This window comes from Sciurus carolinensis, chromosome 13 (genome assembly GCF_902686445.1).
Source record: "Sciurus carolinensis chromosome 13, mSciCar1.2, whole genome shotgun sequence".
NCBI lineage: Eukaryota > Metazoa > Chordata > Mammalia > Rodentia > Sciuridae > Sciurus > Sciurus carolinensis.
In genome coordinates this window covers 63301723-63317500 of record NC_062225.1, presented here as the reverse complement: position 1 = coordinate 63317500, position 15778 = coordinate 63301723, and the positions used below count along the sequence as shown (strand labels likewise).

Here is a 15778-nt window from a genome sequence, read left to right as displayed (position 1 = left end):
AGTCAGACATATTCCAAAAATAATTTAGAATTTGAGTGTCTACTTTTGGCAGCAGATTCACTTTTCTAATTATGTTTTCACTTAAAATTTTATATGCAACCTTAGTGGAGATTGAGAAGTGATCATAGATCCACAAAAATATACTTAGTATCATACCAAGAAGGTTTAAAATAACAAGTTTAAGATTGAAGGATGTAGCTAAGTTGTCAATTATTTTCCTAGCATGTAGAGGCCCTGGGTTCATTCCCCAGCACTAGGGGCAGTAGGGATGATCGCAAGCTTAAAAGGCTCCATAGAAATATAGTCATAGGCAAACAAACACAATGCAAAACATAAGCAAGCAAGGCTTATTCTACCATACTGTTTTCAACTTACATGAAGTCCCTATTATCCTTACCATATTGTCCCAAATTTTTCCAGAGCCTCCACAAGGTCTGCTTCCACCACAGATTCACAGAGCCCTCGAACATGGACAACGGGTGAAACAGAAACTTTATGATGACTTCCACCTGTCTCCTAAACAGAGAAAATAGTACCTAGTTAATAACTTTCAAGTCTAAATTGTGTCTTTTATAGTAAACTGCATTAAAAAGTAAATATTAAAAATAAAATTCCCAAACCAAACTGAAATTCACAGGTTGGCAAAAGAACCTGAGAATAAAATCATTACCTGAATATTTGGTTTAAAATTTTAATTTCTAAAAAAAAAGAGCATTTTATCTCAATAAAAGTATAAAAAATATTTAATAACATTTCAAGAAATCGCAGGAAAAAATTTCAGCGCATACACAAGGCAAATTATGATCAGAAATTATTATAATTTTATAGTTTTACCTCCATAAAATCAAAATCTCCCAGTCCAAATGAAGTTACAATTAAAATTTTGTCCTTAATATGGTTATATACTTTATTTTTTCTTGTAATATAGTAAATTTACATAATCTTTTGTTCTAGTTTAACTGGTTACCAAGTTCCACGATATATTAACTTGAAGCTATTCACTTAGCAGTACATATGACAATTCAAATTTATACAAGGTACCATCTGTGCTGATGAACAGGGAGTTATCAAACCCACAAGCCTTCCTGAGCTTTTGAGAGAGTACTGTGTATATCTGAGTATGTCCAGCAGGAATTCCCAAAATATATACAATTTTAAAAGTTTATAATAAAATGCAATATCTACAAAAATTACTTTGAAAATGCAAATAGCTCTCATTCGCTTAATCCAAGTTTTATTAAGACAAAAATCTATATTACAAACGACACCAGGCACTTCTCTTTCATCACCACTTCAGGTACAACTTCCACATACATACAAAGATAATTTATTAACTTTTATTTCTTCTATGAATAGACTAATCTGAAAGCACTGTATAAAGAAAATTAACTCCTTTTAAGGCTATTTTAAAAGACACCAGTTTTACTTTTTTGTTGTACCAGGGATTGTACCCAGGGGGCGCTTAACCACTGAGTCACATCCACAGCCCTTTTTATTTTTTTAGTTTGAGACAGGGTCTCATTAAATTGCTTAGGGCTTCACTAAGCTGCTGAACTTGCAATCCTCCTACCTCAATCTCCCAAACTGCTGGGATTAAAGGCATGTACCACTACACCCAGCTCCAATTTTACTTTCTACGAAGACTGTTAGGAAAATATAAAAATGGCATGCGCTGCCAATAAAAAGTATGTCAGAGGATAAAGAAACTGATTTAAATACATAAATATCCACAGGACTACTCTTATGCCATTGTCAAATTCAACAAATAAATTCAGTCCTTTGCAAAAACTAATTCAGTCTTTGAAATTTCATTTAAATTTCTATGTTCGGTCTTTTCTATGGCTAAACAGATAGTCATTAAATGTCACTAAGTTAGGAATTACTCATTCTGACGGTACCCTATGTACACCAACACCCTCAAGTAACAATAAATAATACTCTACTAGGTAAAACTCAACATCAGATGTACTTTTATCATCATTAAATTCTTAAATATATCCAGGAAGAGAGCACTAATAACATTTTCTTAATTTGGAGCATACCTTTAAACAACAAGTTTAACTCTTAAAATAGATAACTACAACTTATAGCTAAGACAGTCATTTCATGCAAATCTTAGAAATCAGCTGGCAAAGATAAAAGGACAACAGAAAACTATTGGCCTGGACTCTTCAAAAAAGGTAATATCAAAATACAGTGAAAAGAAGATTCTAGATTGAGACTAAGGATACCAATCACCAAATCTTAATAGGTAAGACTTTATTTTATAATAGATAAAAATTGCTATAGAATGTACAACAGGGCCATTTGCCTGCCTCTCACCTGTCCATCGCCTGTCTTACACCTATCCATCACCCACCGCACAAGGAACCTCGCAATCATTCAACAGTCAACAAACTCATCGCCGCCTGCCAGTGGAGCACCAGCTGCCTGCTGTTGCCTGGAAGTTTACTGTTACAGTACCTGCAGGTTTGATTACACGTGGCTGCCGCCATTTTGAGACAACAGCCAGGCCCCATAGGACCCCTGGCCGGCCCGACTGAGCCCCGTTTCCAGGATCCCTCAGCCCAACCAATCACTCACTGCCTCTGGGACCCTCACATCCACTGACTGCTCCCTGCCACCAGGACCCCCAGACCAACTGACTGCGCCCTATCACGGGACCCCAGACCGACTGATTGCACACGGCCTCCAGGATCCCACAATCACACCAGACACACCGGACCTCCAGGACCCCTGCCTGACCAACCGCCTCCTGCCTCCAGGACCTCCAGCTGACCACGTCCACATCCCCAGCTGCAGCTCCCAATTTGCCAATACATTTCAAAGCCAGAGCGGCCATCTTGGATAATCCTGGAAGCCGTAGCTCCAATCTTTAGGTGGGGAAAATCCCATCCTGAGACGCCTGCTGGAGGCTTGAAGCTCATTGTCAGGTACCTCTCATGGATCAGGCTACTGAAGACTGGGAGGTTTCATTACTATATGACTGTTATAATGTAGATTTTCTTTTTTCTCCTTATTGAAAAAATTTAAGTTTTTATTTCTTTACTTTTCTTGCTCTCTTTTCCTTTTGTTTACCTGTTCCCTCAGAGTCTCTTTCTCCCTTTTTTGCATGCCAACATCCAATTTCTTTTGATTACACTCTCACCCTTTCTATTATCTAGAACTTCTGTATATTCTTTTCTTATCCCATTAACAGCCACATTCTACATGCCTCTGCATCCTCTTTGTCCTCCATTAGAAACTGCAGACCTTATTGCATAAATCTGTTTGTTTTACTGAAGATAATATTTGAACTCATTCTGTTTATTATGACAATTTTGTTATTGTCCTCATAGGGGTTATGTGGTCTAGGATTGCATAGTGTCTGAATTGGGCACTGCTAATATTGATCTCCCTTTAAAGAAAGGGTTTTGGAAACCTATAGGGCCAGTATAAGCCTATAGGGGGGAATCTGCAATACCCCAGATACATGAACAACATGAAAAACAAGGGAAGAAAATGATCCAAACAAATCTAGATTCTATATTAATAGAATCCAATGACAGTATGTTAGAAGAAATGTCAGAAAAGGACTTCAGATTATAAATGATTAAGATGATTTGCGAAGCAAAGGATGAGATAAGAGAGCAAATGCAGGCAATGAATGATAATATGATAATACCAATAAGCTGAAAAGAGCAACTGCAGGAAGCAAAAGATCATTTCAACAAAGAGATAGGGGAGGGGGGGAAGGGAAAAAATGGCAGAATGAATCAAACAACATTACCCTATGTAGATTTATGATTACACAAATGGTATGCCTTTACGCCATGTACAGACAGAGAAACAACATGTATCCCATTTGTTTACAATTTTATAATAAAAAATAAAAATAAATAAAAATAAAAAAAAACAAAGAGATAGAGATTCTCCAAAAAAAAAAAAAAAAAAAAAAGGAAATCCTTGAAATAAAGGAAACAATAAACCAAATAAAAAACTCAACGGAAAGCATCACCAAAAGACTAGACCACTTGGAAGACAGAACCTCAGAAATGAAGACAAAATATTTAATCTTGAAAATAAAATTGCCCAAACAGAGAAGATGGTAAGAAATCATGAACAGAATCTCCAAGAACTATGGGACATCGTGAAAAGACCAAATTTAAGAATTATTGGGATTGAGGAAGGCACAGAAATACAAACTAAAGGAATGAACAACCTATTCAATTAAATAATATCAGAAAATTTCCAAAACCTGAAGAATGAAATGGAAAATCAAATACAAGAGGCTTACAGAACTGCACAAAATCACAACAGATCCACACCAAGGTACATTATAATGAAAATGCCTAGCATTCAAAATAAAGATAGGATTTTGAAGGCCGCAAGAGAAAAGCATCAGATTACATACAGGGGGAGATACAATACGGATAGCAGCCGACTTCTCAACCAAGACTCAAAGCTAGAAGGGCCTGGAACAACATATTTCAAGCTCTGCAAGAACATGGTTGCCAACCAAGAATCCTATACCCAGCAAAACTAACCTTCAGATTTGAAGATGAAATAAAATCCTTCCATGATAAACAAAAGTTAAAAGAATTTACAAATAGAAAGCCTGCAATACAGAACATTCTCAACAAATATTCCATGAGGAGGAAATGAAAAACAACAATGTAGGTCAGCAAAGGGAGGAACTACCTTAGAGAAAAACCACTCAAAGGAGAAACCAAGCCAACTTAAAAACCAAAAATAAGCCAAATGACTGAGAATACAAATCATATCTCAATAATAACCCTGAACATTAATGGCCTAAACTCATCAATCAAAAGACATAGATTGGCAGAATGGATTAAAAAGAAAGACCCAACAATATGCTGCCTGCAAGAGATTCATCTTATAGAAAAAGACATTCACAGACTAAAGGTGAAAGGATGGGGAAAAACCTACCACACACATGGACTTAGTAAAAAAAGCGGGGATTTCCATCCTTATATCAGATAAAGTGGACTTCAAGCCAAAGTTAGTGAGAAGGGATAAAGAAGGACATTTCATACTGCTTAAGGGAACCATAAATCAGGAAGACATAACGATCGTAAATATTTATGCCCCAAACAATGGTGCATCCCTGTACATCAAACAAATCCTTCTCAATTTCAGGAATCACATAGACCACAACACAGTAATTCCGGTGACTTTAATGTACCGCTGTCACCACTAGATAGATCTTCCAAACAAAAACCAACCAAAGAAACCATAGAACTCAGTAACACAATCAAAAACCTAGACTTAATAGACATATATAGAATATTCCATCCATCAAAGAGCAGATTCACTTTCTTCTCAGCAGCACATGGAACCTTCTTGAAAATAGACCATATGTTATGCCACAAAGCAGCCCTTAGGAAATGCAAAAAAACAGAGGTACTGCCTTGTGTTCTATCAGATCATAATGGACTGAGAGTAGAAATCAATGACAAAATAAAAAACAGAAATTACCCCAACACCTGGAGACTAAATAATATGCTACTGAATGAAACATGGATAACAGAAAACATCAGGGAGGAGATAAAAAAATTCTTAGAGGTCAATGAGAATGACGATACAACATATCAAAATCTCTGGGACACTATGAAAGTGGTACTAAGAGGAAAATTCATTGCATGGAGTACATTCCAGAAAACAATGAAAAGCCAACAACTAAATGACCTAACATTACAGCTCAAAGCCCTAGAAAAAGAAGAACAGAATAACAGCAAAAGCAGTAGAAGACAGGAAATAATTAAAATCAGAGCTGAAATCAATTAAATTGAAACAAAAGAAACAATTTAAAAAAATGTACAACAGAAGAATTCTGAATGCAGGTAAATATTAGATTTACATAATAGTATTAGTGTCATATATGGAAATGATTATGTGAAAGAATATCCTTATTCTTAGGAATGTTGGGGTATCATGATGTCAGCAATCAATTTCAAATAGTTTAGGGGGGCAGTATAAACACAGCTATGCATATACAGAGATAAAACCCTAAGTAGCAAAGTGTTCTTAAAGACTCTTGAATAAAACTGGGATTATAGCTCAGGGTACAGCGCTTGCCTAGCACATGTGAGACACTGGGTTCAATCCTCAGCACTACATAAAAGTAAATAAATAATAGAAAGGTATTGTATCCATCTACAACTAAAAATATTTTTCTTAAAAAGTGCTGAATAAAAAGATTAAGGGTATATGTAACTGAAGATTTCATATAATAAAAAAGTTGCAAAATTATGTAATACTTAAAACCTACACAGAAGGCATTAAGAACAATATTAAAAATACCCATGAACCCACTACCTACTTTAATAAAACATCACTAATCAAATGATCACATCTCCTCCTCCTCCCTTCCTATTGAGTAATCTCTATCCTGAATAGTGCTACGAAATGTGATTACTTTTCAGAGTGGTCTTTCAAAGAAAACAGATTACAGGATCAATTTTAAAACCCCTCAAAAGAATTCATTTAAATATATCAAGATCATTTCCTAAAAGCTAAAAGACATGGCAATGGTAATAACTCTGATGTAATATACTACATACATGTACCAAATTATCACACTGTGCCCCAAGTTACTACATGACAAAAGTTTTTTAAAAAGAATTTACAAAAGAAAAAAACTGGAAGATGTTAAATGTAATCAACATGGTACTGTTGAGAAGATGTGATTTTTCTCAACCTCAAGGCAGAATACATCCTCATACCTTATATTGTAGTTATTCCCACTCAGCAAATTGCCATTCATGAGTTTATCTACTGATATTTCTCGAACTTGAAATTGTGTCCCCTTTTCTTTAACAAAAGTTTTCTTATCCTTTCTGTAGTTTATTAAAAAAAAAAAATTTAAACCCTAGGGTTGCTTAAAATGTAACAGATATATTTCTACTATGCCCTCCAGAGCTCCCCCTCATACTAACATTCTTTTTAAGTCACTATTTTTTCTTCTTATATTATTTATACACTGGTAACAAGACATCTGAAATCACTGGGAGAGCCTATTTCACCTCCCCTAAAAATTACCTATTTATTTTTTGTGATGTTGGGGAACCTCGGCCATCTCTCACATGCCAGGCAAGCACTTTACCACTGAGCTATATCCCCAGACCTAAAATTACCTCTTTTAAGTATCATGCTATGCCATCTGATTCCTAAACTGGTAGATAAGTCGGCATTTTTTACATCTATCCATATACATAATAGTGATTCAGTCATGTTTTCTTCAGCTTATGGAGTCATTTTTAAATTCTTTTTCATAGGAGTTTTCTTCCACTTCAAATGTTTAGGCATCTAGGCTCTCTCTTGGTCTATTATAAATCTATTATTTACCAGATTAGAAACAGTATTCCAGGTGTATACCCAGAAAATGAAAGCACGCTTGCAATATACATACTTTTTTTCTTCAATTGTATAATCCCTTCTTTAGGTAAACTGGGTCAACTATAATAGAGGCATTATCTGGTCGCCACTTAGGGTATCCACAAAAAATACCCAGCACCTCAAAGGCCATCTCACAGACAAATCAATAATACCAATCCTAAAATCTAATTGTGACTGCTGCAGATGGAAAACCAATCTCCACTGCAGAAAAAAGAAGCTCAAGAGAGTACAAACTAAGTTTCTATTTGAAAGAAATTAGAAGAACCCATTAACACCTCTTTGTAAGTAAGAACTAAATTCTAAACTCACAAAAGCTAGGCATAATGTCTTCAAAGCTTTTTTGTTTTCCCTACGTCTCTGTTGGTAACACATGCTCAAGAACTATTGAACAATTTTTTTTTCTTCCCATAAGATTTAAAAAGACCAACCTCAAATTCAGTACTTCATTCCCTGACATCAAACACCCACAAACCCAATGCCAAATGATAATCTAGCCTCTCTTTCTTTATACACCTACCAATGACAGGAAATGCACTAATTCATAAAACAATCCATCATACTTTTAGAAAATTTAGAAATTTTAGAAAATTTAGAAATGCACTAATTCATAAAACAATCCATCATACTTTTAGAAAATTTAGAAATTTTAGAAAATTTAGAAATGCACTAATTCATAAAACAATCCATCATACTTTTAGAAAATTCTTCATAATCTACAACCCAATCTGTCTTTTGCTGTTTCCCATCCAAAATGGCTTTTGGAGTCAGAAGATCAATATTCAAATCGTTGGACAAATACTGACTCAATGATCTTAGAATAGTTCTATTACCTTTCTGTACCTCAACTGCTCTTCTAAAAACAACAAAAAAAGCACAAATTCTTTAACATGTAAAATTACAATAAATAATTCAAATATATAAAATGCTACTAGATACAGCTATTGAATAAAGGCTCAATAAATGATAGTTGGGACCCCCTGCCTTCATCTACATTTCCATCTTCTACATAATCTTCTAGTTATATGCAATGATTTCTTAAATCATACCCTAATTTATCCTTTAAGCTAAATATTCTCCAGATTCTTCAGTTATTCTTATGAGGTGATTTTAAGTGCCTTCTCCATTCTAGTAATCTTCTCTAGATATATTAGAATTCATCAATATAGAACCAAGAAATGAGTATTTCCACATATAAAAGATTATTACCTCCCTCACTTTGGGCACTCACACAGATCAAGTACAAAGTCTGCAGGGGCAGCTATAAATATTATTTTAACTCATATTACATTTTAAGTTACCGTACATTTTTTGCTTACTAAATTAAATAATTGCATCTCTTTATTTGGTTGTCTTCTCTTTCTAAAAAACAATGTAACATATCCAAAATATGGGAAACTACATTTCCCAGTCAACTTAAGTACAATCACACAACAAAGATTAAAAAAAATAACCATATGATTCAAGTATCTTTAAAAAAAAAAAAACTTTATTATTATTGGTTCAGATAGTAGACATCATTTGGTTTTGCGTACCTACAACTCCTTGCTCCTCCTGGTTAAAAAAAATGGGAGACGGGGGTGAAGGGGGCTGAGGTTATAGTCTAATGATAAGAGATCACCTATCATGAGTGAGGCCCTGAGTTCTGGGTTTGATCCCCAGCAATACAATGTACGCAAAACAACAAAAGCCTCCTCAACTCAATGTTATTCCAGCAATATTTTTAATCACACAACTATGCCTCTCCAACCTCAGAGGAAGCCCAGGATTAAGGGAGGGCATTGAGGAGTGCAGTCAAAAGTGGCTGATAGCTCAATTCACATTAGCTAGATTGTGGAACCAACCTAGATGCCCTTCAACAGATGAATGGATAAACTGTGGTATACACACACAATGGAATATTATGCTGCCATAAAGAATAATATTATGGCATTTGCAAATAAATGGATGGAACTGGAAAATATCATGCTAAGTTCCCAAAAAGGATAAATATGGACACTTAAAGACAGAAAGGGTACTGTTTGCTAGTTTTATGAATCTAAGCCTAGCTTTACCACCACAGAAGAAAAACAGAACTGAATCACAAGAAGAGAATCAAGTCCCTATGACGTCCAACCATGCCTAAAACTAATTAACATCATTTGGCTTTTCCAGTTATGTGGGCCAAGAAATCCCCTAGTCCCTCTTTTTTTGTTTTAAGCTCATCTGAGTTGTTGTTGTGGTTGTAGCTACAAGCCCTGAAAATTGAATTCAATTTCATAGAGGTTAAAAAGGTAACAGAGGCATCAGCATCTCAGATTTCTGGATAATGGTATATTTTTTCACTATTATGTCCCCATCACTGAAATGGCACCTGGCACAGGATAGGAACTCATTACTACTTTTTTTTTTTTTTCAATTACTAGTTTTTAATGGATTAAAAAAAAAATCACAGAGACCACCAAATCTCAGAGAGATTAAGTTAAAAAGCTTGCTGGTAGTGAAGGGAAGACACCCCTACTTGGTTGTACTGCTGACTCTAATAGCAACTTTTCTTTTTTTCCAATGTTGGGGACTGAACCTAAGGCTTTGCACATACTAATCTCACACTCTAATTCTGAGTACACTCCTATCCCCAGCTCTTTTCACCAGACATAACTAACATGAAGAGAGAGTCATTCGTTAAAACCAAAAAGACAGTATAACCTACTTTTCAATTCTTTCCCAAAACTAGCCCTAAAAACCCTCACTCTACTACAGCAGCTTAACTAGAGGAAATAAAAGACACTACTGCTATACACACCTTAAAGTTATAGCATTTACCTTCAAGGGTACACATTCTTAAAGTCTCCCCTCCCCGGAGAAAAGAACATACTTGCCATGTTCACTACCCCCTAAACTTTTATGGAAGTTATGCCAACAAAGTGATCTTACCCTGTCTTCCATTCCATATTTGACAATTAGCCATCATAACAGTCCTATCATTTCTATAACTTACATTATATAAGTATTATAGTATATTTTGATTTCAAACTGGATTCTTAATGTACTGTATAATCCTTTATTTAGAAACCATAGGAGCTACAATTTTATCTTGGCATTTTACTTTCTTGCAAGTCTATTTATTAAAAGTTCAGAAACTTAAATTTTTACCTCAACAAAAACTCACTCAATTTTTGACTTGCCTGTTAATTAACAGAACAACTGAAACAGTCTCCATCCCAATTATTTCTCAACAGTGTTTCCAAGGGAAACCATAACATCTGGAGATCAAGACACTTTTATAAAATTAAGATACCAAAACATACTATTATTGTAAAGTTCATGTCTGCTAAATTTAAGAATACTATTTATTCCACAAGAATAAAATACTGCAATCAATAGCAGGAACCTCTGTAATCAAGCTTTGTGAATCTAAAACCCTGGCAGTTTTTGCTGTATAAAAAGTACCAGGGCTGGGGTTGTAGCTCAGTAGTGGAGGGATAGCCTGGCATGTGTGAGGCACTGGGTTCGATTCTCAGCAACTTATGTAAAAAAAAAAAAAAAAAAAAAGTCCATCAACAACTAAAAAAAAAAAAAAAATACCAGAAGATACAAATTTTAAAGGTGTCTTGTTTCTTGCACCTAAAATACTTACTCTTGCCCAGGTTCAATTCCCAGTAGGAATTGAAGGGAAAAAAAAACAAAAAAACAAAATTTACTCTTTGTAAACCTTTCAACAGCAATGTATTATCTATTAAAAAAAAAATTTAAGACTCTACAGTCCCCCCCCTCCCCTACTGGCATTGACTCCAGGGCCTCTCGCATGTGGGGCAAGTGCTCTACCACTGAGCTGCATTCCCAGTTTTCTTCTCTATCATCTTAAAAATAAATAAATAAATACTCTTTATTTCTCTACATACCTACAAACATCAACTTACAAGGATCAATTCATCTTTATGTCTTTCTTAAATGCTCTCCTCTTTAAATTTTGCTAACATACAATTAAAACACTCACAGAAACTTAATTACAAACAGCCAAACAATGTAAATCTTTTAAGTTTTACTTTGTACTTTACAAACTTCCAACTAGAGCTGAGAAGATTGCCCACCATTATACCTAATCTACATTTACTTTAAGAGTTTGACAAAGGTATTTCTTCTCTGGGCTGAAGGACCACCAACGTTGGGCCAAACTCTTTTCGGTTAGATGAATTACCATATTTCTGCAAGGTGAAGCATTAGCTAGTAAACTTCTATCCAAGGAATACCTACTCCATAATAGAATTTTATTATATACAATTTTCCATAGCTTGAACCATTTCAAAATGGTCCAAAATTCACAAGGAGAAAAAAACGTTTAAAAACAGTACAGTATTAGTTCTACAGTAAAATGAAAGCAACTCAACCTTTCCTAAGAAATATAACAGTAGTACAATTAACGAAACCTAGAATTTATAATTCAATCTGCACATATTAGTTTCTGCTTGGGTAATTTAAAAGGTGCACTAAGTTCATTACTTTACCAAGGCTTCAGGTAAGGAAGACATGTAGTTCAACTTTCCTTAGTTTCAGACTAAGAGAACTGAGAGCAGTAATTAACTTCCTCAAGGTCACATAAATTGTATGCTTAGTCTCCTGACCCTCCTCAAGTACTTGCTTAGTGCTATTTCCACTACTCCACACAATTCACTTTGATGTTATGTATCACTTTCTCCTGAACAGCCCAAATAATACTATTTGTTTAATGTTCTACGTTTTCAAAAACAAATTTTTATGAACTGATCTTCCAAGTATCTTCCAAGACACGTAAGACATTTCAGGGCACTGCACAAAAACCCAATCAAGACTTTTGGCAAAAGAAGTACACTGATTAAATATACTTAAATATCAGTTACAACATTCTTATTTCCAACCATCACAAGAGTTGATTTTGAACTGAAACTTCGTAAGAAGAAAAGCATCTCCTTTATTCACACTACCAAGTTACAGTCTGAATATTTCAAATAGGTGCAAAATCAAAAGACGTAGCTAAGAAAACGTTTTCACTTGGAGGAAGAAGTTCCTTTTTAAAATGTGGTCCAATCATATCCATCACATTTTCTTATTTGAGAACAATGGGGACTAGTGACCAGAATTTTTTTGCACAAGCTCCAAAGAAAAAAAAAGCTTTAAAAGGTTTTTCCAATTTGCTTCTTATAAAGAGTAAGGAGAAAAGACACTGTAATCTAATAGAATATAGATGTGGACAACTTCGGAAGTTCCAGTTAAAAGTTTGATGAATTAAGTCACAATTCAAACATATTAAATGTTCGAAGAACATCTAAGTCATTAACAGTATAGTGCACCAAAAAAGGGCAGAAACGTTTGCTTCGCTTTGTTTCCTTAAAGTCTCCATCTAAGTGGAGCTGAGTACTTGCTGCGGATAAAAAATGTTCTTCACATTCCTTCTGCCTCTAGCTAACATTTCCGACCAAAGACACGACTCTAGGAAATGTGTTTGATACAGTCCGGAGTTCAGTTCCTCCTTTTGCGGGACAAATTTGGAGTAAACTGTCAATGAAGAACTTAAATAATTTTAACAAGATTTGCTTTACTTGAAAGTAAGGGTGTACAAACACCTGCCAACACATTTTTGTAACCGAACTGTACTGAGCCACCATCACAAAACTGGGTAGCCAAGTATGTACGCCAAGCCTGCAAAGGTAAAATAATGTTTTAATTAAACCTTCAGGGGAAGTAGGGTGTGCACGCCAGGGCCTAATTTGTCATTTAGTAGCTCTCTCCTCAGGACCGAGGTGACGAAAGCCCTCCAGCGATGGTGCCCGGCTCGGGGATGCTGCAGCCAGAGGCGCCCCAGGGAGCGGAGGTCCCAAAGCCGGCCCACGCCAGAGTTTTTACCAACAAAGAGCAAGTCGTGCTCCAAAGCCCCCCGCAGCGGAAGCGACGCCCCCCACCCCGCCACCTCCCGGAGTTCAGGGCCGGGCAGCCGACTCCCGGCCGGGGCCGAGCTCGTGATGCGGGAAACAGGTAGAGGCGAGAACACGAGCCCCAAGAGGGCCCGGCGCCGGACCGTCGCGTCAGCGCAGCAGAAAAGGAAAACGCCGCGCGAGCGAGGCCCGGCCGAAGCCCCGCCGCCTGGCCCTGCTTCCCCGGGAGCCGCCGGGCACGCAGGACGCGGCGCCGCGCTTTGTTACCGGCTGCGAGAAGCTCCGGCCGCCGCCGCCGCCGCCGCCATCGCCCCCGCCCCCGCCCCGGGGCGTCGCTTCGCGGCGGTTCTCTCCTTCCTCGGCCGAGTAGTCGATCTCCCCCTCCTCGGTCTTGAGACGCTTGGCCTGGCTCTCGTACTCCCGGTCCTCCTCGTACGTCTCCCTGGGGGAGGAGGAGGAGGAGGACATGGCGGCGGCCGGAGGGACCAGCGGGAAGGCGGTGGGGGTGGCGCTGAGGTGCGGGCCTCGGATGCCGCCGGCCAGTCCCCGCCGCGGGCAGCGCCTCTTCAGCTGCCGGGCCGTCCGCGGGGGGCGCGCGCCCTGAAGCCCGGTGGATGAGAGCGCGGGCGGGCGGGCTGAGGGGGGCGCCCCGGGAGGAGGCTCCGGAGCGGCCGCTCCCCTTTATTACCGAGCCAACATTCAGCCTCTCCCTCCTCCCCGGTCTCTGCTCCCAGCCCCGGGGAGTGAATCTAAGGCAGGGGACGCGACCGTGGCTTCCGGTCTTCCCTCCTCCCCTAATCCGCTCCCAGCCGTACAAGCCGAGCCTCCGCCCCTCCCTCACTGCCGCCGCGCAGGATCGAATCCAGCCGCAACCCGCGGGAAGCGCCCCCCAGCCAGGTCCTGCTCCCTATTGGCAGGGGAGAAAGCCGACCGGGCTTCCAATTGGCTGGAAGGTCTGTTTGTCAAAAGCCGCCCACGGCCCGGCCTCGCCTGGCTCCCAGCTCCTGAATTCTCCGCCAGCCTGCGAGTCCCAGCAGTACAACGCTCGCCGCGCGCCGCTCTGCAGCCGTTGCGGCCCTGTGGCCGTTGGCGCTGTTAGTCTCTTGCTCCAGGCGAGGCGACCAGTGAATCCCGAGGGGCGACGAGGCGTGCGGTGGGCCCAAGGCTGCGGTTGTTAACCGCCCTCCCGCTAATTTAAATGCTTTTATTCTCTTTTTTCAAAGGAGAATGAAGAAAACCTCTAACATCCCTGAAAACATACCCTGCACAGTCATAAAACTTAAAGGAGTGAGGGGAGAAGAGGGTTTAGAAGCATGAGTCTAGCCTTACCCCAGGTTGTGTGCAAAATCTGCTGAAAGTGGGTGGGCTCCCCGTACGGTTAACAGATTATTCGAGAAGAGCTGTCGACATGGACTGAACGCCAGCGAGATGCGAGTCTGTGGGAGACGCTCCGCACAGGCGCCTGTCAATCGGATCGATTATTTGTAATCTGAACCCTTTAATGACAAACCAACTTGTCTGAGTCCCCGCTACTTCCCATCCAAAGTGCCATGCTTCATCCTGATTCTTTTCTGGATGATCTATTTCACTTTATGGTTTATTTTCGAAAGCTAACGAAACCCTATCGAATTTTTTCTGTTGGGCCACAGTTCTCTTCCTGTATGGAACCTGGAACCTCTAAGGACTGTCTAAGCAAGTTGCTGCTTTTTTTTTTTTTTTTTCTTCTATAAACAACAGGGCCCTTTATATCTGTCTCTTAAGATGTTCTGTTTTGAAAACTAGGCGCGTTTAAGGACAGGAATTATGCTCTTTTCTCTGTAAACCCAATCCCTGTACAGTCTCCAGCACAATTTAGGTTCTCAACAATGCTTAAAAAGTGGTCGTTCGTAAATGAAGGCCCAGTATACCGTTCAGGAGAGAAACTGGCAAATCTAAAGCAACCTAGTTGTCCTTATGTTCTATTGTCCTTATCCCTCATTCCTAAATTCGGCCTTCTTTACCTATCAGTGTGATTGTTTCCTCCTTCAGCCTAATTCTTTCCAAAGATATTTTCTCAAAAAAAAAAATTATTGCCGAGAGTGCTTTAACATAAGTGTTTTCGTATTTTATAATTTACATTGTTGATCGTTTTAGAATCCAATTCCAAGCTTTTCCACAGCACCATGCAGTTATAATCAAATTTGTGTGAGGCTACTGGTATATATTGACGAAATAAAACTAAAAAGCAATTACAAATTTATTAAGATAAAGAAGTATTAAAGAAGGAGCCTCAGAGCTGGACCCCAGATATGGAAATGTCATGGGCAAAAGTGCTGCAATGGTTTGAGAACGTAAAAACAAGGGATACAGTTCTGTTTAAAATCTGTTTGTCAGGGATGGTGGGACACATCTATAATCCTAGCAACTCGGGAAGCTGAAGCAGGATGATCCCAAGTTCGAAGCCAGCCTCAGCAGTTTAGCAAGACCCTAAGCAACTTGGTGAGACTTCTCAAAAA

General features: G+C 38.5%; 1 protein-coding gene across 2 annotated transcripts in view; it reads right to left on the bottom strand.

The window, feature by feature from the left end:
- The window catches only part of Hnrnpll (heterogeneous nuclear ribonucleoprotein L like), a 37846-nt gene extending 23737 nt beyond the window's left edge, over nt 1-14109 (bottom strand). For both annotated transcript variants that reach the window (XM_047523073.1, XM_047523074.1), the window contains exons 1-2: nt 13551-14109; nt 398-516 (exon numbers count right to left, since the gene is read on the bottom strand). In XM_047523073.1, coding sequence (XP_047379029.1) covers nt 398-516; nt 13551-13751 — 320 coding nt within the window. In that variant the 5' untranslated portion in view covers nt 13752-14109. The remainder of the gene's footprint in view (nt 1-397; nt 517-13550) is intronic.
- Nucleotides 14110-15778: the final 1669 nt, after the last annotated feature.